The sequence below is a fragment of the Elephas maximus genome, chromosome 5, assembly GCF_024166365.1.
Source record: "Elephas maximus indicus isolate mEleMax1 chromosome 5, mEleMax1 primary haplotype, whole genome shotgun sequence".
NCBI classification, from domain to species: domain Eukaryota; kingdom Metazoa; phylum Chordata; class Mammalia; order Proboscidea; family Elephantidae; genus Elephas; species Elephas maximus.
In genome coordinates, this window is record NC_064823.1 from 125,138,908 (window position 1) to 125,163,733 (window position 24,826).

General features: G+C 36.5%; 1 protein-coding gene across 4 annotated transcripts in view; it reads left to right on the forward strand.

Annotated features, from left to right (window-relative positions):
- ARAP2 (ArfGAP with RhoGAP domain, ankyrin repeat and PH domain 2) overlaps positions 1-24,826 on the forward strand; it is a 247,799-nt gene that overhangs the window by 185,505 nt on the left and 37,468 nt on the right. For 3 of the 4 annotated variants that reach the window (XM_049886379.1, XM_049886381.1, XM_049886380.1), the window contains exons 23-27: positions 789-936; positions 2,791-2,859; positions 5,825-5,899; positions 9,267-9,384; positions 20,596-20,724. In XM_049886379.1, the coding sequence (XP_049742336.1) occupies positions 789-936; positions 2,791-2,859; positions 5,825-5,899; positions 9,267-9,384; positions 20,596-20,724 (539 nt within the window). The remainder of the gene's footprint in view (positions 1-788; positions 937-2,790; positions 2,860-5,824; positions 5,900-9,266; positions 9,385-20,595; positions 20,725-24,826) is intronic. The other variant, XM_049886382.1, reaches the window with a different exon arrangement.

Consider the following 24,826-nt stretch of genomic DNA (forward strand, 5'->3'; position numbering starts at 1 on the left):
CCGACTGATTGGGAGAGTTGACTTGCTTGATCAGATCTGACAGCATGAGCCCAAAAGTTCCCTTCCCCAAATACAGAGATTCATGAGACATGGAGAAAACTAAAGCTAGAAGAGACCTGACTTATCATCTAGCCCAGCATTCTTAGGTTACATGAAGAAACTATATCTAGAAAAAATGACTTCATTATAAAGAACGATTCTTCCTTGTATCCAGGAAATGTGTGGTTGTGTTTTTTTAAATCAAGTGTCTACTTTTTCAGATGTAATATCCTATTTTGAATAATCAAACACATACTACCAGATATTCTTTTTCAGCCAATGTGCATGTTCTTGAAAATTTAGCCCAGACCTGACCCTGGAATTTGGAGCTCACTACCACTGTATGCCTCCCAGTCTACTTTTCTTGCCTTGTTTTCCTACTCAAGCTCTGTCCTATTTTACTTTTTTTCACCTGTGCTCCAGTCCCACCAGACTTTCATGCTTCTTCAAACACACCTTTATGTCTTGGCCACAGGTTGTCCTATTGTCTGGAATTCCTTGGACGTGTCTAAATCAACAGTCAATTACTGCTTTTTTTTTTTTTTGTACTAATGTCATCCTTATCTAGTCTGGAAACTGCTTGGAAGAAAGAACTGTTTTTCTTTGAATCATTGCTACACCTTTTATATCAGAGGCCTTCTATATGTGTGCATTTGAAAAAACAAAAGATAAATGAGTACTATGGCTTATAGTTTTATGCAGTGTTCAAATAGAAGTGAATCGTAATGAGCTGTGTTTTTCCCTGGCAGGGTACAGAAATGCTCAGAAATCAATCACATGAATGCTCATAATTTGGCCATGGCCTTTTCATCCTGTTTGTTTCAAACTAAGGGACAAACTAGTGAAGAAGTGAATGTAATCGAGGACCTAATTAATAATTATGTTGAAATATTTGAGGTAAATATTATGTGTCCTGCCCTTGTTAAAATAGTTTTGATGCAAACAAAGATATGTATTTTAGGATGTTTTATTCAGGTCTTTATGAATATTTAAAAATAAAGGATAGTTACAGCATCTTTAACTTTATAGATATAACTAGCTTTTTAAGCTATAGCCATTCATTGAAATTCAGGTTCCTTTTAAAGCTTTCTTACCATCTGGTGTCTGCTGGACAGAACGGTTCTATTTATAGGGCTTTTATTTATTTATTTTTTCATTTTCAGGATGTGTATGTTTTAACTATGTCTGCTTAGAGGTGTGAAGTTATAAATTTCACAAGTTGGGTAATAAACACGAGGCTGTTAAATTCTGTAACTGAACTTAGTTTAAGGTTTTACTTATTATTTTTTATTGGGGGAAAAAAGGAAAATTCTGAAATATTATTGTTATATGGTTTTTACTAAGACATCTCTATTTTAATTATTTGACTTTTCTGTTTGCTCTTTTCGAAGTTAAAATTTTCATGTTTTATCAGAAAACTGCTAGAATAAGAATGATTCCTTGGTTCAGAGACATAAAAAGTGAGCAAATAAGCACACTATTTGAAATTGATGGATATCTGTCAATGATAAAGAGGTCTGGTGGCACAGTGGTTAAAGTGCTTGGCTGCTAACTGAAAGGTTGGTGGTTCCAACCCACCAGCACGTCTGTGGGGGAAAGATGTAGCAATCTGCTCCATAAAGATTACAGCCTTGGAAACCCTACGGGCTGTTCTATTCTGTCCTATAGGGTCTCTGTGAATTGGAATTGCCTTGATGGCAATAGGTCTGGTAGATTTTTTGGGGGGTGATCAAAGATGCAGCGCTATTACTTAACTAGTTCTAGCACCCCAGTTTTTTCATTCAGACTGAGTATTCCATAAAATGTGTTGGATAACACTGCTTGTCCTTCAGGGCTATGGATATGCCAGATGAAATCAAATGAGTTAATGTAATAGGTTTTTATATAGAGGGCACGGTGGTTAAGAGCTCGACTGCTAACCAAAAGGTCGGAAGTTCGAATCCACCAGCTGCTTCTTGGAAACCCTAAGGGGCAGTTCTACTCTGTCCTATAGGGTCACTATGAGTCAGAATCGGCTTGATGGCAGTGGTTTTGGGTTTACATTATTATCACAAGATAATATCACAAGAGTCCATTGTGAAGAGAAATGAACTATTTTAACCAAATAACAATATGTGTATCTTAATTTGTGTAGGAATGGATACCAGAATTGTTGAACTCTCTTTGCTCTTTCATCTCCTTTTTATTTCTCTCTATATGTGTCTGCTGTTTTGATCAATAGCAACTTTTTTGCAATAATTCTGATGCTGAGAAATGATATAATTAGAAAAAAAATTAATGTGTGGCTTTACATGCTCTCTTTCTTTATTTCTCATTTTATTGTGCTCTACCATTAATAGAAAATCAGTAGCTGTCTTCATAGTTGTGCTAAGCTCAACTTTAACAGAATGGTGGAAATGTAATAAGCACTTAATGAGCATTTCAGTATGAAAAATGAGTTTTGTCTCTTAACTACGTAAACTTTATGGAACCAGTCATCAGCCTCCTGGCTCATTAAATCTCCTTAGACATAGAACTTCCATTATCCATCTGCAGCCTGAAGTCACGTCATCAGAAAATGTTCTGAACTTTGTTAGACTCTCTCTCGTTTTATCTCTAGCCCTAGATATGTGGGCACGTGCTGATGAAGATGATCATTCTCATTTATTTTTAACTTGTTGGTATTTAAATTCCTGAAGAGTTCCCTGAGGATACTACCATAGATCCTTGTGTTCTACATTATTAGAATCTCCCAAATTATATTTTAAACAGGTTAAAGAAGAACAAGTCAAACAAATGGACATAGAGAATAGCTTTATTACCAAGTGGAAAGACACTCAAGTGAGTAGAACTAGTGAGATCTCTAAAGAATTTAAATAAATATATATCCTTCCATTGTAAGTGAAGACATTTGCCGTGTTTATTTTCAAGTTCCTACTGGGAGCAAATGAAAAGTAATGGGGGGAAAAAACCCTAGATGAAGTAGTTTTCTGTAATTCTGCAGCATGATACATACATGCAGAATGCCAAAGCATATTAATGTGAATTTTTCAAAATATAGAGGGAAAAGTCAGTATTAATCTTTTGAAGCTTTCCTTTACATAATCAAATTTCATATGTAAAAACAGTATTGAAAATGCCAGCGGATTTCAAAGGAAGCATCTAAAGCCAAAAAAATTTTAGAATGATTTGAAAATTCAGACTCCTGAGTCTTAACGATTCTTTCCATTTGACTTAGAAAATATAAAATTGTTCCTCACATGCTTTTGCTCTGCACGCTCTTAAATGATTGTGTTAATCAAAATATTTCTAATGTGGTCCTTGTAACATGCTAATTTTTGTCTGAAGTCAGCTTCTCTAGATCCTGTCTTAACTTTTCTCAGTCACATTGTATTGGATTTGTGTGTTCATGTTGCACTATACTTTCCAAGCTACCTTTCCTTGTTGATGAGTATTCATTGGAACTTCGTAAGGTTTATCATTAATTGTCTGAGAACTGGGAATTGTACTAGAATTCAAGAACCAATATATATAGTAGAAATGGTTCACATGTTCTCTGTTTACAGATAACAGTCAGAAAATTAGGCAAATTCATCCTTATTAGCCAGACCCTAAGTTTTCTTCAGTCCTGCAATGCCCGTTATTACTGAGAAGAGTCATCAAAGCTGTCAGTCTATATGAAGAATCTAGATAGAGGAGGCTTCCATTTTTAATGCCAAGTACTAATTCTGTGATATTAAATACCTAAGGAAATATTTCTTACATTTTGACCTAAAGTAATTTGTGCACCTTCCAAATCAGTTATCCTTAACACTAAAATGTCTGGCTTGTCATCAGTTCTCTTAAGTTCTCACTTTTGGGGACGGTTTTAACCATGAAATAAAGGGTTTTGTGGGCCTAAGGGGTAATCTTGGGCAATATTATTTATATTGCTTTTAGATAAATGTGAATGTCCTTCTGGATTTTTATCTTTGTTATACTTATTATAACAAATGAGTCTTGAATGCTTTCGAAATCAGTATATTTAAGTAAAAATATGAAAGAGTGATCTGTAAAATATAGTGATTGCGAGAGAAAAGTAGAAGAGCTTAGAAAAATTTGTTCTTTTGCTTGAAGTTTTCTCTAATTTGTTTAGAACTCTAGATCATTTTCTGACAGTCTCTGTCTTACCTCTTAGCTATTGTTCTTTTTGGCTTCACTGTATGAATTCTTTGTGTTTTCTTTTTTAATTTTGAAGATATGTCCTTCCTGAAGAGTTGTTTATACAGACATAGTGAAAAGCAAAAACGTTAATTCTACCTTTTCTTCCCCAGAATTTTTTGTGTAGCATCTAAAGTGAGGAAGAAAAATTGGAAGTAAGCTTTTCTAAGCTTATGGTACCAATATAATTAAGAAGACTTTTTCAGAATACATTCTTAAATGATTCCTCCACAAATTTACTTATTAGATTTTATTCTGAGCCAAATTTAACTTCTGAATCATTGTTTCTCCATTAGGACCACTAAACGAAAAAGTGGTAGACATTACTTCTTTGCGATTACACACCTTAAACCCTTTTGAGACCAGTGGTACATATAGCTACCAGCTACTTTTTCTACTTCTAGGGTTCACTGGGAAGCTGCTGTCCCACTGACAGTACTTGGTGCTGGCAGGTGGGGACCTGTATAACCAAAACAGAATAAATGGGCATCTGCCACAAATTACTGTTTTCACAGGGTTTTGTATGAGGTGGTGCTGAATAGATGTTTTTGGTAGGAAAAATACAGAATTTGGAAAAAATTTTATGTACCTCTGGATTCTGGTGGTAGAATCGAGGGTACTGCTGGACTATGAGGCTTGGATTTTTGGCATCAGGTTGGAAAAAAGAGTCCATATTACCTACAAAAAATTCAGACACAGTCAATGATTCAGCATGCATTCCATTAATGAAAATACATGGTATCAACAAAAGATTCAAAGCAGAAAAATATTGGGTCTTCAAAGGGCTAAGAAAAGTTTTGAAAAATGCTACTGAAAAGATTTCTTATAGATTCAGATGGCTCTTTACTAAGCTTATCCACATTAATCTATCTAAAAAAAAAAAAAGTGTTATGCTTTTTTATTTTATGGCTTGTATCTTCTTCATTTACTATACCTTCTAGAATAATGACCCAACTAACTTAATGTTTGGCCAAAGATTATTAAAATAAAAACTTATTCTTATTACCTGCCTTATTCTAGCACTTCATGTTATTTTTTTCTTGATAAACTTACTTTTTTCTGTTTGTAATTTAAATATAGCTCTGACCTAATTTATCCTCAAATTTCATTTTTTTGGACACATTATCTGTTTGAAAAGTTAGTAGGACTTAATTTCCCCTTTAATTATTGGTGTTATGCCTGCACTGCAGCCTAAAGCAGAATTGCATATGGCTCATTTTCCCTCCTCGTTTTGTTTATCCTGTTAACATACTTGGTGATCACTGTTACAGCTTCTGTTGTTGTAGTCTGCATATTTTGATTGTAGCCAGACTCATTATTTTTTGTCAGAATGTGAGGGTTTTCTAGGACACTGAACTCTGAGTAAAAGATTAAAAATTGCATTGTGTGTGTTGCTGTTGATTGCATTTGTGTAGATTCCTTGTCCCTAATCTACCATATCTGAAATACGGGGATCTTCGTACTTGTTAACAGGGCAATTGAGCTCACTTCATCATCATAAAATAGTTAGAAACATAACTAAGACTTTATAATCTTCTTAAGTGGCTTATGTGTGTTCATGCAACACATACTTACATATCCTTTCTTTACATTTGCCTTTTTCTAGGTTTCGCAGGCTGGAGATTTGTTAATTGAAGTGTATGTTGAAAGGAAGGAACCTGATTGTAGTATTATAATTCGGGTGAGTCTTGAAGATGGGTGAAAAGAGTACTCTTGAAAATCACAAGTGTTAGAATTAATTTATATATTTTGAATTTCCCAGTGTTTCTTACATTTTATGTTACATCTCCAATTCAAGCCATGATTCATGACAGGATTGATTTTTCATGCCAGTATCCTCTGGAATTCTATGATCTGGTCATTTGGAAAGAGAACAGCTTATGTGGTTTAGGTGAAGGTTAGGATTTTCCAGAGGTCCTGGAAAATAGCTGAGTGCAAACACTAGCTCCTCCTGTCTCAGCTGTTTAACAGTAAGCAGCTTTCTGAGTCTTATGCTTTTCATCTGTAAAATGAAGAAAAATTATATCATAGCACTGATGTGAGTACTCAGTAGGACAGTGCATGTAAAACACTTAGCAAATTGCTCAGCGTGTAGTTAATGTTCAATAAATATTACAACTGATACTGTTAATAAACCCTCACTCTTGTGTCCTCAATTTTAGCTGCCAGTCTCCCAATTTAATTGAATATTAGATAACTCTTTTCTTCCTTGAGAATATTTATTGTTTGTTCTGGATTAAAAATAGGTCTTACTTATATTAACATGTCCATTAATTAGTCTGTGGTAGGGATAGTAATGCTTGGTAAAGTAGAGGGTCAGTGTAAAAAAAGGAAGACCCTCAACAGGATGGATTGACACAGTGGCTGCAGCATAGGCTTAAGCATAACAATGATTGTGAGGATGACGAGGACCGGGCAGTGTTTTGTTCTGTTGTACGCAGGGTCGCCATGAGTCAGAACCAACTCGATGGCACCTAACAACAAACTATAGAATAGATAGCAACAGTGATATTTCAGGATCTTACTTAATAAGACTATCTTCTCTGTGAGGAATAGATAATCTGCCATGTAAACGAGAGATTGAGCTTTAGCTCCTCATCTTTGTTAAAGTCAAGATTAAACAGGCTCAGTGTTTGGTACTTCTGAACTTTACTTATGTTAAATATATTGTCATTGTTAGTTTATCTAATTTTAATGAGTGTTTACTGTGACTGTATGGCACTACTATAATCATAGGGTTTGTCCTTACAGGGCAATTGTTTCTCCATTCCTTACCAAAAAACCAAACCCGTAGCCAATGAATTGATTCCAACTCATAGCGATCGTATAGGACAGTAATACTGTCCCATAGGGTTTCCAAGGCTGTGATATTTACAGAAGTAGACTGCCACATCTTTCTCCCATGGAGCAGCTGGTGGGTTCAAACTGCAAACCTTTCGGTTAGCAGCCAAGTGCTAAACTCCTACGTCACCAGGACTCCCTTTCTCTACTCCTTAGCCATACTGTGTTTCTTATACTCAGTGTTTGATATGGATCATAATGAAATTTAGGAACTATTACATATTAATCAGTGCAAGCCCATCACTAATGCTAGAAGAGGTATTCAGAGTATGTGACTTAACTCTGTTGTTGTTAAGTGCTGTCGAGTCGGTTCCGACTCATAGCGACCCTGTACACAACAGAAGGAAACACTGTCCAGTCCGGCTCCATCCTCATGACTTAACTCTACCTGCAAATAATCTCTTTTGCTGCACATTTTAACTTTATCTTTCTTATAGAACCGTGACAGGTTATAATTGGGCAAAATTCTCCTGTCATTTTAGGTGTATTCAGATAAAGTACTATCCACTTTGACCTAGCAACTCCAAATGCTTTTACAAAACATAACAGCTATACAGAAATAATTATTAACAACTTGTTGATTTCTTAAGACTTTGTAAAGCCTTTATTTATATTTATCTTGGGTGATCATTAACTTATTCCCCAAAGGTATTTGAAGCAAGTGATGTCCCAAATTTGTAGGAATGGAAACTAGGAAAAAAAAATTATGGCTAGTACTCAAACTTGGGTCTTCATAATTCCATCCTGATGTTCACTGTACTGATCTGTGTTATCCCTGGAGTAAGGATTTCCAAACTATGCTCTGTAGAATCTAGGTGTGCTAAGAGCAGAGTTTGTTTCTTCCATTCCCGTTTCAACCAGAGGCACTCCCTACCTGCCTATTTTACAAGTTTGGTTTCTTAATAATTCATTATTTTAAGAAAGGGCTTTACTTCTTATAATTTTGAAATATATGCAGATGAACAGCATCATTGAAGTCAGTCATTTACTGTTTCTTCTGCTTCAAGCTTTCCACTTTTCCCAGATCCTGTCTTTCTTTTGTTTTAAGCTTATATCTTGTTGGGCTTTTCTGAATAGAATGCATTAAACTGTAAGGTATAATTAATATATTACAAAGAAAGCACTAAATTCCATGAAGTACAAAAGATAGACTGTATAAGTTACCTGTAATGAAAAATGTATGTGATTTGTGTGTGTGCAGTATGCTTATGAGCAGTCATGGGCAGGAGAAATGGAAATGAGCCCATTCTTTTTTGAGTATGTTTTTTAATAGGAACATACTTTTACTGAGCTGTGCAAACTAAGTTGAAGTGGCAATATTCTAATTCTTGAAACATCTTTTGTTTAGCATTATAACTAAATTCTAATTGAAGTAAGCCAACTTGCTTTTGGCTAGCATGCACTTAAGATTGGCAAAAACAGAAACATGAAAAAAATTAACTACAAATCCCAAAAGTTCCTGAAGAGGATGGTATGCTTACACAATGGCCTGAGGTTTGGGGACCCTTGTTGAGCTATACTCCAGGCTGGCAATCTAGATTCTGCCCTATGACCTGAAATTCTGGCTCCAGCATGCCTTCGGTATCCCACCATCTGCCAGGTGGAATGACATAGACATCTCAGACAGCTAAAACCCTGGGCCTTTTGGCATGGTGGGACCGCACCTGACTGTATGATTTAAGGCGCAGACTGAATACACCAAGCCACACTGAACTGTTGATTATAGAACTGATGAGTGAAAAGGTTTACTGCTAGAAGACAATTGCAATCCCTTTTTGTGTGTGACTAGGTACAGTCTTCCTCCTGAGTGATCTGATTGCTCACTCAGTAAGAGAAAAATACTCTTCCTGATTATGTCTATGTTGTAACATCTTTTTTCTTTTGCATGAAAACGCATTACATTTTATGGAGTAGATATGAAGATGCTGTTTTTTTCTTTGTGCATAGAGAAGCTAGTTAGACATATTGTGAAGAAACTTGGGGCATCCAAATATGCTACAACAATGGGCTCAAACAGCAATGATTGTGAGGATGGCAAAGGGCGGGGCAAAATTTTGTTCTGTTGTACGTAAGGCTGCTATGAGTCAAAACCCACTCAAAGGCACGTAACATCAACAACATTGTGGTGAATGGGGAGTATTATTGCCCTAGCATAGCCTACTTGTTTGTTTGACATATCGTCTAAGGAAATTTTGCTTTTCTTGCAGATATCACCTATAATGGAAGCAGAAGAATTGACTAATGATATATTAGCAATAAAAAATATCATTCCTAAAAAAGGTGATGTCTGGGCCACTTTTGAAGTCATTGAAAATGAAGAGCTAGGTAAGTTTCCATGCTAGGATTTCTTAATTTTTTTAAGTATGAAAAATACTATTTTTATGAAGTATCATTATTAAAGTTTTATGTTTTACTAAAGATTAATATCTTATTACAAATTCCCTTCTACTTCAATACATGTGATGAAATATGTTATCACCTCATCAGGTTATCGTCCTGTGATTTTACTCATCAAACTAATTAGATTATTTTATAGACTTTAAAAATAGAGTACAAAGCTTTAGATACCTATATTGCCGCCTCAGGGACTTTGTCTATAAGGGTAAGCAATTTCATTGATTTGTAACCACATCCTAAATGTGGTTACCATTCACCACCATTCACCTTATTCGTGCATGCCACTTATTTAATATGAGCAAAGAGGGTTAAATTGGTTTAAAATATTATTTATTTATAAAAACAATCTTGTTTTAAGCCTAAACAAAGTTTTTTTTTTTTTTTTTACATTTTTCTATTATATCTTTAGTGACCAAATATTTTGTCATCTTTCATCCCAAAGACATCAAAGGGTAAAGAGAGCTTTGAAAACACCTTGACTACCCTGTAACATTGTAATAACACCATTTAGTTTTAAAGACCTCGAGGAAAAAAAAAATAATAAGATGCAGGGCATCTTTGTACCTAGACCATCTGTCCATCTGTTACCTACTTGAGGTCTTGGGACCCTTTCAAGTACAGCTGTCAAACTGCCAAGAATGAAATCTTGCCCCTGCAAGCTGAAGATAGAAATTAAAATCCAACATTGAAATACCCTATGGTATATTGTTCGGAGTGTTGAAATCAGTGTTAGAGTGAAATGGACTTACAAAATACTCTTTTATTGTTCCATCTTGTTTTTATTCCTTCATTTCTTTTATTGTGCACAATTTTTTAAATATTTAGTTTGTATTAAAGTGATATTTTTCAGTTTACACTGCCAAGATTGAATGACTGTGATGCTTTGGTGTCAGTTTGCACAGTATGTCCCCCATAGCCAGGCTCAGTCCTCCCCATTCATGGAAACAGCAATGGAAAATGACTCCTATGCCCTCTAACTGCCAAGTCCGGTGGAATTGCGTTGCAGTCGACTTTATGTGTTCTTTATGTTGGATTTTTTGTTAATGACTGTTCTTTCTTTTTGAAGGTCTTCATTCTGCTTTCAGTCCTGACTGGATTCTCTTCCTGGTTCTCTCGGCATTTTTCGTTATCTCATTTGTAGTCCTTTTTCATCTGTTCCCTGAACATTGAGTTTGCCCAGCTCTAATCTCCTTTTCTACCTTTCCTCATTTTACATATTCTTTACAGGTAATCTCTAACATTCCTTGTGCCTGACTAAAGTGTAAACTGGTTTTCAGGAAACACACTTCTGTTATCGTTAGCTATCATTAAGTTAGCCCCTGGTTCACGGAAATCCCATGTACAATAGGACTGAACAGTCGCAATCCATAGGGTTTCCATTGGCTGATTTTGGTAGGCTGTGTGTCTGAAAGCTCCCCTGAAACCTATTTGGTATCATAGCAACACGCAAGCCTCCACTGACAGATGGGTGGTGGCTTCTCTTTAGGAGCATTGACCAGGAATCAAACTGTAGTCTCCAACGTGGAAAGAAACCACCACTGCCCCCAAATAAACCTTTACCCTTGCTTTCTTTGGCCCACCTGATTACCTTCTTTAGAATCTAAACTAGGGCTATTACTGCAGTTTGTCATATCTTCTTTTACAGTGCATATGTTTTTCTTTCTTGATGGAAGCTTCCCGGATGGAAAGACTCTGCCTTTTTTATTAACCCCTAGTGTGTAGCACTAAGGATTAATTCCCAGTGTCCAGCACTAAGGGCTAGAATGCAAAATTTGGAAACCAAGAAGGATTAGTAGTTGAAAAGTATGGCTTTGGTGATAGAAATGACACCTGAGATTCCATGATGGTATTTTGCAAGACCAGCGGCTTCCTTGTTGCACATGCCTTTTTTCAACAACATAAATGGCGACTATACACGTAGACCTAGCCAAGTGGAATACTCAGGAATCAAATCGACTACATATGTGCAAATCGACTACATGTGTGCAAATCGACTACAAGGCTGGAACAGAGTATATCAATTGCTCATATGCAAGTTCAGGTTGAAACTGAAGAAAATTCAAACAAGTCCATGAGAGCAAAAGTACAAACTTGAGCATATCCCACCTGAATTTAGAGACCATCTCAAGAATAGATTTGACACATTGAACACTAACGACCGAAGACCAGATGAGTTGTGAAATGACATCAAGGACATCATACGTGAAGAAAGCAAGAGATCATTATAAAGACAGGAAAGAAAGAAAAGACCAAAATGGATGTTGGAAGAGACTCTGAAAGCTGGTCTTTGAATATAGAGTAGTTAAAGCGAAAGGAAGAAATGAGGAAGTCAAAGAACTGAACAGAAGATTTCAAATGGTGGCTCCAGAAGACAAAGTAAAATATTATAATGAAATGTGCAAAGACCTGGAGATAGAAAACAAAGGGAAGAGCAGGCTCGATATTTCTCGAGCTGAAAGAACTGAAGAACAAATCCAAGCCTCGAGTTGTAATATTTGAAAGATTCTATGTGGAAAATATTAAACAATGCAGGAAACTTCAAAAGAAGATAAAAGGAATACACAGAATCATTGTACCGGAAAGAACTGGTTGATGTGTTCAACCATTTCAGGAGAGGTAGCATATGATCAAGAACCTATGGTACTGAGGAAGATCCAAGCTGCACTGAAGAAATTGGCGAAAAACAAGCCTCCAGGAATTGGCAGAATATCAATTTAGATATTTCAGCAAACGGATGCAGCACTGGAAAGTACTCAGTAGTCCATGCCAAGAAATTTGGAAGACAGCTACTAGAAAACCAACTTGAAGAGATGCATATTTGTGCACATTCCAAAGAAAGGTGATCCAACTAAATGCAGAAATTATCGAACAGTGTCATTAATGTCACACAGAAGTAAAATTTTGCTAAAGATCATTCAAAATAGTTGCAGTAGTACATCGACAGGGAACTGTCAGAAAATCAAGGTGGATTTAGAAGAGGATGTGGAACCAAGGATATCGTTACTGATATCAGATGGATCCTGGCTGAAAGCAGAGAATACCAGCGAGATGTTTACCTGTGTGTCACAGATTGAATTGGGTCCTCCCAAAATATTTTGTCAACTTGGTTAGGCCATGATTCCCAGTATTGCGTGGTTGTCCTCCATTTTGTGATTTTCCTGTGTGTTATGAATCATAATCTCTGCAGGTTAAAGAAGGTTAGGATGGGGTGTAACACCCTTGCTCAGGTCACATCCCTAATCCAATGTAAAGGCAGTTACCATTGAGTATGGCCTGCACCACCTTTTATCTTACAAGAGATGAAAGGAAGGCAAGTAGAGAGTTGTGCATCTCATACCACTAAGAAAACAGCGCTAGGAGCCGAGCGTGTCCTTTGAACCTGGGGTTCCTAGTCTAGGGGAAGATTGATGAGAAGGACCTTCCTCCAGAGCTGACAGAGAGAGAAAGACTTCCCCAGGAGCTGATGCCCAGAATTTGGACTTCTAGCCTACTAGACTGTGAGAAAATAAATTTTTCTTTGTTAAAGCCATACACTTGGGGTATTCTGTTTTAGCAGCACTAGATGACTAAGACAGTGTTTTATTGACTATGCAAAGGCATTCAACTATGTGGATCATAACAAATTATGGATAACATTGTGAAGAATGGGAATTCCAGAACATTTAATTGTGCTCACGAGGAACCTGTATATAGATGAAGAGATGGCCATTTGAACAGAACAAGGGATACTGCATGGTTTAAAGTCAAGAAAGGTGTGCATACTTAGTTTGTATGCTGAGCAAATAATCCAAGAAGCTGAACTATATGAAGAGGAAGACTAATTAACAACCTGCATCATGCAAATGACACAACCTTGCTTGCTGAAAGTGAAGAGGACTTGAAGCACTTACTGATGAAGATCAAAGACCACAACCTTAAGTTTGGATTACATCTCAACATAGAGAAAACAAAAATCCTCACAACTGGACCAATAAGCAACAGCATGATAAACAGAGAAAATATTGAAGTTGTCAAGGATTTCATTTTACTTGGATCCGCAATCAATGCTCATGGAAGTAGCAATCAAGAAATCAAAAGACGCATTGCATTGGGCAAATCTGCTTCAAAAGACCTCTTTAAAGTGTTAAAAAACATAGATACCACCTTAAGGACTAAGCTGTACCTCACCCAAGCTATAGTGTTTTCAGTCACCTCATATGCATGAGAAAGCTTGACAGTGAATAAGGAAGACTGAAGAAGAATTGCTGCCTTTGAATTACGGTGTTGGCAAGGAATATTGAAAATACCATGGACTGCCAGAAGAATGAACAAATCTGTTTTGGAAGAAGTACAGCCAGAAGACTCATTAGAAGCAAGGAGGGCAAGACTTTGTCTCACGTACTTTGGACATGTTATTAGGAGGGACCAGTCCCTGGAGAAAGACATCATGCTTAGTAATGTAGACGGTCAGGGAAGATGAGGAATATCTTCAGCAAGATGGGTTGACACAGTAGCTGCAACAGTGGGCTCAAGCATAGCAACGATTGTGAGGATAGCACAGGACCAGGCAGTGCTTTGTTCAGCTGTGCATAGGGTCGCTATGAGTTGGAACCGACTTTACAGCACATAACGAGTGTCTAGCATTGTGCCTAATACATATGAGGCATGCAATTAATGTATTTTGAATAAGTAAAGCATAATTTTGTATAACTATGTGTTTAAAGTTGGTAGGGTCTTTTGTTTTTTGCTGTTGATGTTGTTTAATTTTAAGGAAAGGGCCTGCCTAGTTTACCAGCTTCGTCGTATTTGTGAGGAAAAGATAATGGTCAGAATTACTGCCAGAATTATTTCTTATACTGCAAAACCGATCATAGTGTTTCACCATTTTAAACTTTAAATTTCTCTTTACTCATTCATCCTTCAAGGTCCATATCCAATGACCTTTGCTCCAGGATGATATTCAGATGAACATAGTTCACATCAGTCTCTTTTTGATCATTTGTTTATAGGTCTGTGGTACTTAATACTGTCTTCTTTATACAATAGTAATGTATATGTGTCTGGCTTGACCCAAGAGCATATGTTTCTTTAGAGCATACAATATATGTCTTAGACCTTTATATCCCTCACTACCACTTCCATAGTGCATTGGTGTAGAAAGTACCCCATAAGTGACCTTTTTAATTGAGGTGGAGCAAAATAGATGCATTCTGGACCTAAGTGACCTGAACTGTCTCTCCTTGGAGAGATGCACCCAGATATCAAAGGCACATAGAAAGTGATCCCTGCTTGTAGATTAGAATTCACTAGGACATCTCAAAGCCCTGCTTAGTGCTTGAATAGCCGATTGTCTCCTGCATGCTTCTGTGTCTGTTGTTTTTTAGGAGATCCACAGCAGTAGGATGAATCATGGACTTGGGTGGGCATCCTCTCCCTACCACCCCTGTTCTCTTAAGGCTCGAGTTACATTAAAGCATATATCTGCCTCCAAGCATTGGAGCTCTGTGCCTTTGGGTTCTCCCAACTGAGAGGAGAGAGCAGAAGGGGTGATGGTAGAAAGGAAATCGTATCTATCTAGAAGAGGGAGTGTATTATTTCCAAAAACACTTTATAAATTTCATCTTGAAGAAATCAGGAGATACCCTGACAATGACTGATTATCAACTTGCATGCGATAATTAGAACATCACAAATGGCAAGATATAATGGAAATTTTTAATTTGGGGGCCCTTGTCTCTAAAAAAAAAAAAAGGTAAGATATAAAAAACTTACCTCGAGTTATTTTGATTTGTGGGTATCTGAATATATAATCAAAGAAACACCCCATGTGCACTAAGGAATAATTCATTTAATAGAGTTAGGAATTCAGCTGTGGCATGGTTTTAAAGTTAGGTCAACTGCACAAGTAGAATTTGCAAAAAAAACCTAAGATTATTTTTTTCAGTGCTTCTAGAGGAACAGTGCTAGGGAAGCCACAAAGGGGCCTACGATTTTGTTGGGTTACTGAAGCAGATGGAACCTGTGTGTACTACCTGATCTTCTAAAATGTTAAAAGCTTTATTTCTAGTAACGTGCAGGGAAGATAAAGTGAAATATAAAAATAAGATAAAAAGTAAAGACATAAATAGTCTCAAGATTGTCGTTGATAGGAGGAATGTCAGCAGGAAATTGGTGCTTTTTTTAATGTAAAAATAAACCCTCCAAGTAGTAAGCAAACATGAGTAAATAAATAAATGCATCAACAAGTAAGCAAGTAAACCAAAGTGCTCCATTTTATTTTCTTGTAGTTTGTTTTAGGTATCTGCAGTTTTTAAAGAAATGGTTCTCCACCCTGTCATACTTAATGTGCTGTGCCCTTTATATAATAAATATAACATTCTCTTTACTTTTCTAAGATAATCTGTTAATTTTTTTTGAAAAATGAATGCAGCACCCTAATATAGTATAAAAATAAATAAGAGGAAAATATGTATTACAACATGTAAATTCTCAGGCACTCCTAAGTAGTCAAAGATCATTAAAATAGATTCCTAAACCTGGGAATGCAGTTATCATGGATGTGACAGCTACAAAGGCAGAATGATATAAGCGTGCCGTATTGATAACTCCAAATGCATTAGCAGCATTGCCATTGTTGGTGAAGTGCTTTTCTGGAACAGTGAAGGACTTTTAGAGAAGTTCTGACTAAACCAGAGCACGAACTTTTTTTGTTTATGTGGCCATGACAGTCGTGGAAAAAATAAGTGCATATTAAAACCGTGTAAAATATTTTGAGACTATAAAGCTCAAGGAGATGCTGGGATCAATTAATTTATAAGTAGGTTTCCCCTCTAATGTTTGGTCTGGTGGGATCTTAGAAATTTGGGCTGGATTGAGAACAATTCTTTCTTGCCTTTTTGAAAAACGACAGGCATCCTTGACCCATAGCCACCAATTATGAGGACAACCTGAAAGCCACCCTAGGGGATGGTATCACCTCCAGAGAGGGAGACTCTTCATCTTAAAAGTGAACTCATCCCCTGCCCATATAGCACCCACACCCCATTGTTTCTTCATGTTCTGGGGGTGGGGGGCGGGGGGGAGGCTTACTGCTTGAGGGACGTAATTTAAGTAGGCTTCTCCACTGAGAGGTTCAGGTGTATGAACCAGTTTTTATCTATACTGCAATATCATAGCAGAACATTTTTTGTTTCTTCCTCATAGTCACTATGATAAGGAGTATCTGTTTAAGGTTAATCAGGATTCTTTCCAGCCCTTCAGACTGACACATAAATTGCTGCCACCCACTGATTATGTGGACAAGACAGAGGCAGACTTACACAGCTCTAAGTTTGACACTGTCATGGATTGAATTATGTCCCCCCCAAAATATCTGTCAACTTGGCTAGGTCAGGATTCCCAGTATTGTATGATTGTCTACCATTTTATCATCTGACGTGATTTCCATATGTGTTATAAATCCTATCACTATGATGTAATAAGGATTAGCAGCAGTTAATATTGATGAGGATCTAGAAGATTAGATACTGTCTTAAGCCGATCTCTTTTGAGATAAAAAAGAGAGAAGCTAGCAGAGAGACATGGGAACCCCATACCACCAAGAAAGAAGCACTGGGAACACAGTGCATCCTTTGTACCCAGGGTTCCTGTGTGGAGAAGCTCCTAGTCCAGGGGAAGATTGATGACAAGGGCCTTTCTCCAGAGCCGACAGAGATGGAAAGCCTTCCCCTGGAGCTGATGCCTAGAATTTGGACTCGTAGCCTACTAGACTGTGAGAAAATAAATTTCTCTTTGTTAAAGCTATCCACTTGTGGTCTTTCTGTTATAGCAGCACTAGATGACTAAGGCAGACACTAAGATTTTAATTATTGGGAAAGTTGTAATCGTCTTTAGAAATCCCATATCATTACTACCAGAAATTTAAGGATGACAACTGTTATTCCAGGTGGAAAATAGATGGTTCTCTGTTTAAGTAGGGAGGCGTTTTATTCTGTGAAAAAGATTTTAAATAATTGGTAACTTTTGCCTAGCTAAAGAACCACCACAGTAACCTGTTCACTGAATTTTTTGCTATCTTCATGCCATAGTTAGTATGCAATTGAATTATATTTATTTCTAGTAATTCTGGTACGCCAGATGACTTAATACCATATGATCTGTCATGACAGATGGTTGTAAATGTAACTATAAGTAAAAACATGTTTATTTGTAGCCATTTATATTGTAACAATGTTTGATGACTCAGTTTTATCACTTTCTTAAGGTAGGTTTTGGTGCCATTTCATAATTCTAATATTTGGAAGTGTAATAAACATTCCTTATCTTTTCATCCCATTTTTCACATCCATTCTTTATATAGGAACTTGAATCTTAAGAGTTTTCATTCTCCTGAAGTATTTCATACAAGATATTTGACTGACTTTTTGCAAACAAAATGAATTGTATGCCTGTTGATAAGCCTCTGTATCTGCTATGATATGTTTCCCAATATAACTAAGAAACTTTAGAGCTACCACTGTAGTAGCTACTTGTAATAGTTACCCTATTTAATATAAATATTCTGACATTTAGAAGCCTCATTACCAATTTAATCTTGTAATAGAGTAAGCTTTTGTTTCAGTCCAGTTCCTGCATTCTGGTTAAAAATGCTGTTCTCATCTTCAAGGCAACTACAGTGTCATCATCCCCGTACATGCAGGATTTTGAAACTATCTTGCCATTATTTCCTTACCATTTTCCCACAAGGGATAGGGAAGAGAAGGGGAAAAGGGGAACTGACACTGGTTTTCACTTTTGCCTACGTTACCTTATTCAGTACTCAAAAATGCCTTGGACAGTTGGTACTCTTTAACCCCTAAATTACGTGTGAGAAACCCATCTTGGGTAGGCTCACGTGCCTGCCGAGAATAAAGCTAAAACCCAGACACCCAGTGCTGTCTAGTATAAAATACCAAACCTGTTGACATCAAGTCGATTCCAACTTATAGCAACCCTATATAAGAATTTGGCCTTTCAAGTCGGATGACTTTTCCTCACCCTACCCAGCTATATGACATTAGGCAAGTGACCAAATCTGTATGATCCTTTGGTTTCTTCCTTTATATGAGATACGAATAATAATATCCACTGTTGTTATGAGGATTAAAAGTGGTAACTGATGTCAAACACCCAGTATATAAATAATGCCTAGTGCCTGATTGTTGTTCAGTAAATAGCAGCTGTTAATGGAGACAATAATGGCTCAGTGCTCTCAAGTAGAGGAACCAAGAGTTACAGAATACCAGACATAAAGGTAGTGCTCGCTCTAAACTGACCTTTGACTTTAAGTACATTTAATTTTGATCTTAATCTCCATTAATAGAAGACATCAAATTTATGGGTTAATAAACAGTTGAATTATAACTTCAGCAAATTATGGGCAATTATTTTTTCCCAATTTGTAGAAAATAATTTGAAGAAAATCAAGACTGATATATCACAAAAGATCGCACCTGGTTTTACAAAGAATTATATTTTTGCCTGCTAATCTGTCTGCAAATATTTTCTGTTCAATTTATGAACCACCGAAAAAAATTTGCAGGATAGTTTATTCCTCAAGTACTTATTAAGCATCTGTTATGTGCTCAGCATTGTGATCTAGGAGATACAATACTAAGCAAAACAGAGGTAGACAGGTTTACCTCCAAGAGAATATAACCTACTGACTCCTTTTTTGGCGGGGGGAGGGGTGCAGGGGGCATTATTATAAGGAGTGGCTTACTCTAATGAGCACAGAATGCAGAACTGGGTTTCAGTTTACTGACTAGGGAGCAATGATCTGGTTATTTACACTGAAGCAGAAAACTTGTTCTCTTTTTTATGGACCTGAAGATTATTGATGACTTATAGAATAATGTGCTCATAACAAGAGAGAGCAGTATTAGGGAGAATGTGATATATTTGGTCTTTTTTACTTGTAATTTTATTACCAATTAAAATGTCATGGGTGATATATGAGTTTGATGCTTTAGGCATGTTGTTTGTTCGTTCGTTTGTCATTTGCCTGACTATATTATAACCAAAAATAAAAAGCCTGAGTGCTATGAGCCTTACATTTAAAACAGCGTCTGAGGGAGCTGAATTGACATATATGGCTGCGGAGGAAAGCTGCACCAACACCTTTGTGTCAGAGCTTCTGTTCTTGCTATTTCACTTATGCTATTTTCAGTGTACTGTGAAAAGGTTTAAATTTCTTTTTTCCCAGCATATGCTCCTGTTGTTACATTTTATTAACTGATGGACATATTTTGATCAGCAAAAAATATTCCTATGAAGCTTTGATGGTAATTGTAAAAATTTTTTTTTTTTAAATCTGTGCTAAGAACTTGTGATGCACTTAAAAATATGGATACCTAAAACAAAATGTATATGGATGAGTATTCATCAAGGATAGAATAAAGGAAACATCTTTAAGCTCTCATTTAATCTCTTATTAGCCTATTCTATCAACAGTTAATGTATGATATTGCCACATAATGTTTCTGATTGATATTTCTATTAATAGTTAAACATGGATGACTCAGTACCCCTTTGTAATTATTTTTATATATTTTATGTAGAAGTAATATCTTATAATTTCATATAAATTGACAATGCAAATACCAGCTGTAAGTTGTTCACTAATATTGGTTAGAAATATGAGATGCTAATTTTATTGTGCTATGAAAAGGGTTAACTTATGTTTTTTACTTAGTACTGAGCAAGATTAATTTTGCTAGTACTTCTAAAATTATTGAATTTTTGTATGTGCAAATAGCTTTTCCTAAGGAAACCAGAATATTATTTAAATTAATATAAAAAAATGTAGCAAGAATTACTTCCAAGAGTTTATCTTGAGGAAAGCATCTCTGATTTTTTTTAAGCAGTTGAGTAGCAAGCAAGTGTACCTGCATGGATGTATTTATACAGTAAATTTCATTTTATGCTTAAAGGTATTCTAGGTGCTAGAGTCTCTTAGTCTGTAGTGCTAGAGCTATTACTGTGTTATATAAGCTATGGTTATGTATATTATTGCATACAGATCTTTTCAAAAGGACATTTTTAATTTATAATTATAAAATAAAAATTGGTATCTTAATGTTTTTCTTTTCAATTTGATTTTTGGGTTTTTATTTTTTGCAGAGCGCCCTCTTCACTACACAGAAAATGTGCTGGAGCAGGTGCTTCAATGGAGTTCATTAGCCGAACCTGGTTCTGCTTATCTCGTGGTGAAGCAATTCTTAACCATTGACACAATCAGGCACTACAGTGGTAGGTTCCATTATTTCGCATTGCAATGATAGTTGAAAATTCAGGTAGCTAAAGGATTTTTTTAAAGGATACTTATTATTGTACAGGTGGTATTTGAAAAGGTAAAAAACGGGCAACCCAAAACAGAATCTACCAACAAAGTAGAAATTAGAAAATCCTTACTGTTGTAGAGGAAAAAGAAGAGTATATAGATAAGACTACTAAGTGCCAAAGTAAGAATTTTCCTGGTTTGTAGCATGATGGTAATTGTTGACTAGTTTTGCAGTCCCCAAATAAAGGCTTTAGACACAATGGTTTGTGTTTTTAAGGATTGTTCGCACTGCTTATGTGTTTCCCAAATTTTTCGATTGATGATGAGTCTTCTTTGTGAATTATGCTTATATTTCAAAATTCTGTAGGCATTCAGGAGTGCACACTATGAAGCTCTAAGATTCAGTGCTTACTATAATTCTAACTTTTGCCATGGTGATATTGGGAGAGCAAACACAAAAAAGGCAACACTTCTAGTGAGGTTACTTGCTCTTCAACAGAGAAAAGACATATGCACATGTAAGGTTAAATTAGAAATTAGCTAGCACAAGTGAACCACATAAGACAGTCTCTGAACTGAATGAGCTATTAGAAAACTTTCATTTTCAGATTCTTTCATGCTTGCCTCATGTGGTCATTGACAGATTAGAAAAAGATTTTTTGCCCTGCCAGCACTATGTGTAAACCAACACCAAAAGCAAAAGGATTCAATTTTGTAATATGAAATTTACCACAACTTTTATAATTAATAATAATCATTTCTGTTTATTAATCATGTATTACTAGTTGAACCATATAGGCACCAAAGCTCATTTAAACTTTCCTGTGGGTTGTACTCTCATTTGAATTTTATAAATGAGTAAAGAGAAGTTTGGAGACGTTATGTAACTTGCCCTAGATCACACAGTTAATAAATGTTGAATTTGGGAATGTCAAATTATAAAAATGGGAGAGGGGATGGTACAGCTCTTAAATGCTGTAAGCCTGTTCAATATGATTACGGGGTTTCTAACTAATAGGCCTAGCTCAGCAAGCTCTTAATTAAATCAAAGCTAATCCAATAAAGTATCTCTAATTTCATGATACTTTCCTTTGTATTTTAAACATATGAAAGTATTTTTTTTTTTTACCAAATGCAAACAATATAACAACTATGTCACTTTAGTCTTAGTAGCATCTAGGTAAATGGAACAGATATTATTCTTTTACTGTAGAAATTTAGCCTTTCTTAAATTTCTTTATCTTAAATTTCTGTATTACTCCTGTGTATGAGATTGCCTACACCCCCCTCAAACCTTCTTTAGAATTCCAGTAGAATTTCTGTCTAGTTAAACACAGGTGACATACATCCATGGCATAAAGCAGTGGCTCTCAACAAGGGGCAGTGTCGCCCAGAGAACATTTGGCAGTGTCTGGAGAACTTTCTGTCACAACTGAGGTGTGGAGGTGCCTCTGTGATCTAGCACATAGAAACCAGGGATGCTGCTACAATACACAGGACAGCTTCTTCACCACAAAGAATGATCGGGCCCCAAATGTCAATAGTGCCTAGGCTGAAACACCCTGGTTTAAATAATCTATGAAATCTGTTCTAGCTCTCAAATTCTGTTATTCTTTCACTGTAATATTGGGGTAAAGAAAAAGCGTGGAGCATATGAACCAAGTCCCATCATCGTTATGAAATAGGCATGATAGATTCTTATAGTTTATCTTCTTTTAGAAAATAAGTCATCTTTTCAGGTAAATTTTTATCTTTCTGGCGAGTTTTTTTTTTTTTTCTCTCTCTCTAATTATCCTCTGAAATGTTTCTAATTCTCCACATTGGAAACTCTTTGAAACCTTTACTCAAAACATACTCTCTTAGATATTGTTAGAATGCTAGGACCCTGGTTATGTAAATAAAAATCCCTAAGAATAAGATCATAAAAAGCTGTGATATAGAGGTTTTGTAGAAGGGACTTTTTGATCTTTGAAAAAAAAAAAAAAAATCAGCCATGTACAGAGTGAGCTGATTGAGAGCAAGCTCATCTGGATAAAATCTTAATGCTGTCTAAGAGCAGGAAGAAGTGGTAGAATGACAAACAGTGCATTGGCTCTATCTACAGTGGGGTAGGAAGACTGGATGTTATAACAATGCCTCACATATTCCTAAGTATCTTCTTTATGGGGATAAGAGAGTCCTTCTGTTGTGAAAGCACCAAATGCCTCTGAGGACTAGATAAGCCATCTTGCATAAGATCTGGAGAACCCAAGGATGGAAAGAAAGCTGCCACCATATTATTTTCAGGCATTTGTTTGAAACATTCTCTAGAGTAACAATGTCAACAAACTTCCGTGTTGCTCGCATATCTCCTTTACACCTCTAACAGGTCAGAAACTATGAAGCATATCCCTGTCCCTGAACCATCCCTGCCTCATTTTACCAAACCAGTATGCAACTTGTTACTGTAATAGCTACAGTTCTTCCAAGAAATTAGTTCTTAGAGAATTGCTACCAGCAAACACATTCATTAGACCATTTCATATTCATGGTTCTGCATTTCTGCTCAGATATAGCAGTACTTATGAGGTAAATGTTTAAAAATACTTTTTAAGCCCATAAAATTTTTATAAATGTTTTTAATTAGAGCTTGATTTACACTCAGATTGTCAATGCAAAATAACCTCTCTTTTCATCGCAATTGGCCCTACTCGTGCTTGAATTTAGGATTGCCATTTTAAAGAAGCTTGGACTTTTTTTTTTTTATCGGTTTCTTCTTCTTATAGTTTTATCCTGCAGTAACCGGGAGCTTATAAATACCTTTTACGAGGTGTACTTTGTGATAGATTTTGGGTTGGTTGGATATTCAGTCTACTTTATCTCTGTCTTGGTAAATGTCTCCTATATCAATCACAATGACCGCCTACTCCAGAATTATTGCTCCATCCATTACATCCACTACACTGTAGAACTGGGATCTAAGGAAATAGATGAAAGTAAATCAAATGTGATTTCTCTGTCAATTTGTTAGCAGAAAAACTGGGATCATCTCAGAAACACTTACTGCATTTCACAGCAGAAAGAGAACAATGTTAAAGATTTCTTTTCCTTTCTTAAGGTTTTCTCATTCTCAACTGGTGGGCAGGGTAGAAAACAGCAGAGCTTAAAAACAAGGGTAGTTGGTTGCAACCGCATTTCCTCTCAGTGACAAATAGCTAACATGGTACCATTTTGGTAAAACCTCAAGCACCACTACCGCATCATTTGCACCCTGCCCCCTACACTTGGTACCTCGCGTCACAAAAGAAACCCTGATGGTGTAGTGGTTAAGTGCTACAGCTGCTACCCAAAGGGTTGGCAGTTCAAATCCACCTAGGCATTTCTTGGAAACTCTATGGGCCAGTTCTACTCTGTCCCCTAGGGTTGCTATGAGTTGGAGTCAATTCAAAGGCAACGGGTTTCAGGGTTTTAGTATCACAAATGTTCTTTCCAATATGTCTCCTCCTTTTCTCCTTCTCTCCCTCTGTCTGCCTGCCTACCTACCTACCTACCTGCACACGTATGTATGTGTGTCTACAAATATATGTATGGGTGTATATACAGATATAGATATATAGCTATATTGTCATTGTTGTTAGCTGCTGTCGAGTCAACTCTGATTCATGGCTATATTAAGTATAACACAACGAGACACTGCCCAGTCTTGTGTCATCCTCATAATCACCAGCATGTTTGAGTCTATCGTTGCGGCTATTGTGCGAGTCCCTTTCACTGAGAGTTTCCCATGCCCTTCTTGGCCCTCTACTTCGCCAAATATGATCTCCTCCCTTTGCACTTTATCCCTCCTATGATGTGAACAAAGCAAGCAAGTCAGATAGTGTTCCGTTGGGATCTGTAACATTTTCATTGGCTTATTTTTAGAAGTAGATTGCCTGGTGTTTCTTCCTGGTCTTTCTTAGTCTGGAAGCTCCTCTGAAGCCTGTCCATCTTGGGTGATCCTGTGGATCACAGTGAATACCTACTCTAGAAATACCAGCATCATAGCAACATGCAAGCCACCACAGTATGACAAACTGACAGACGGGTGGTGTT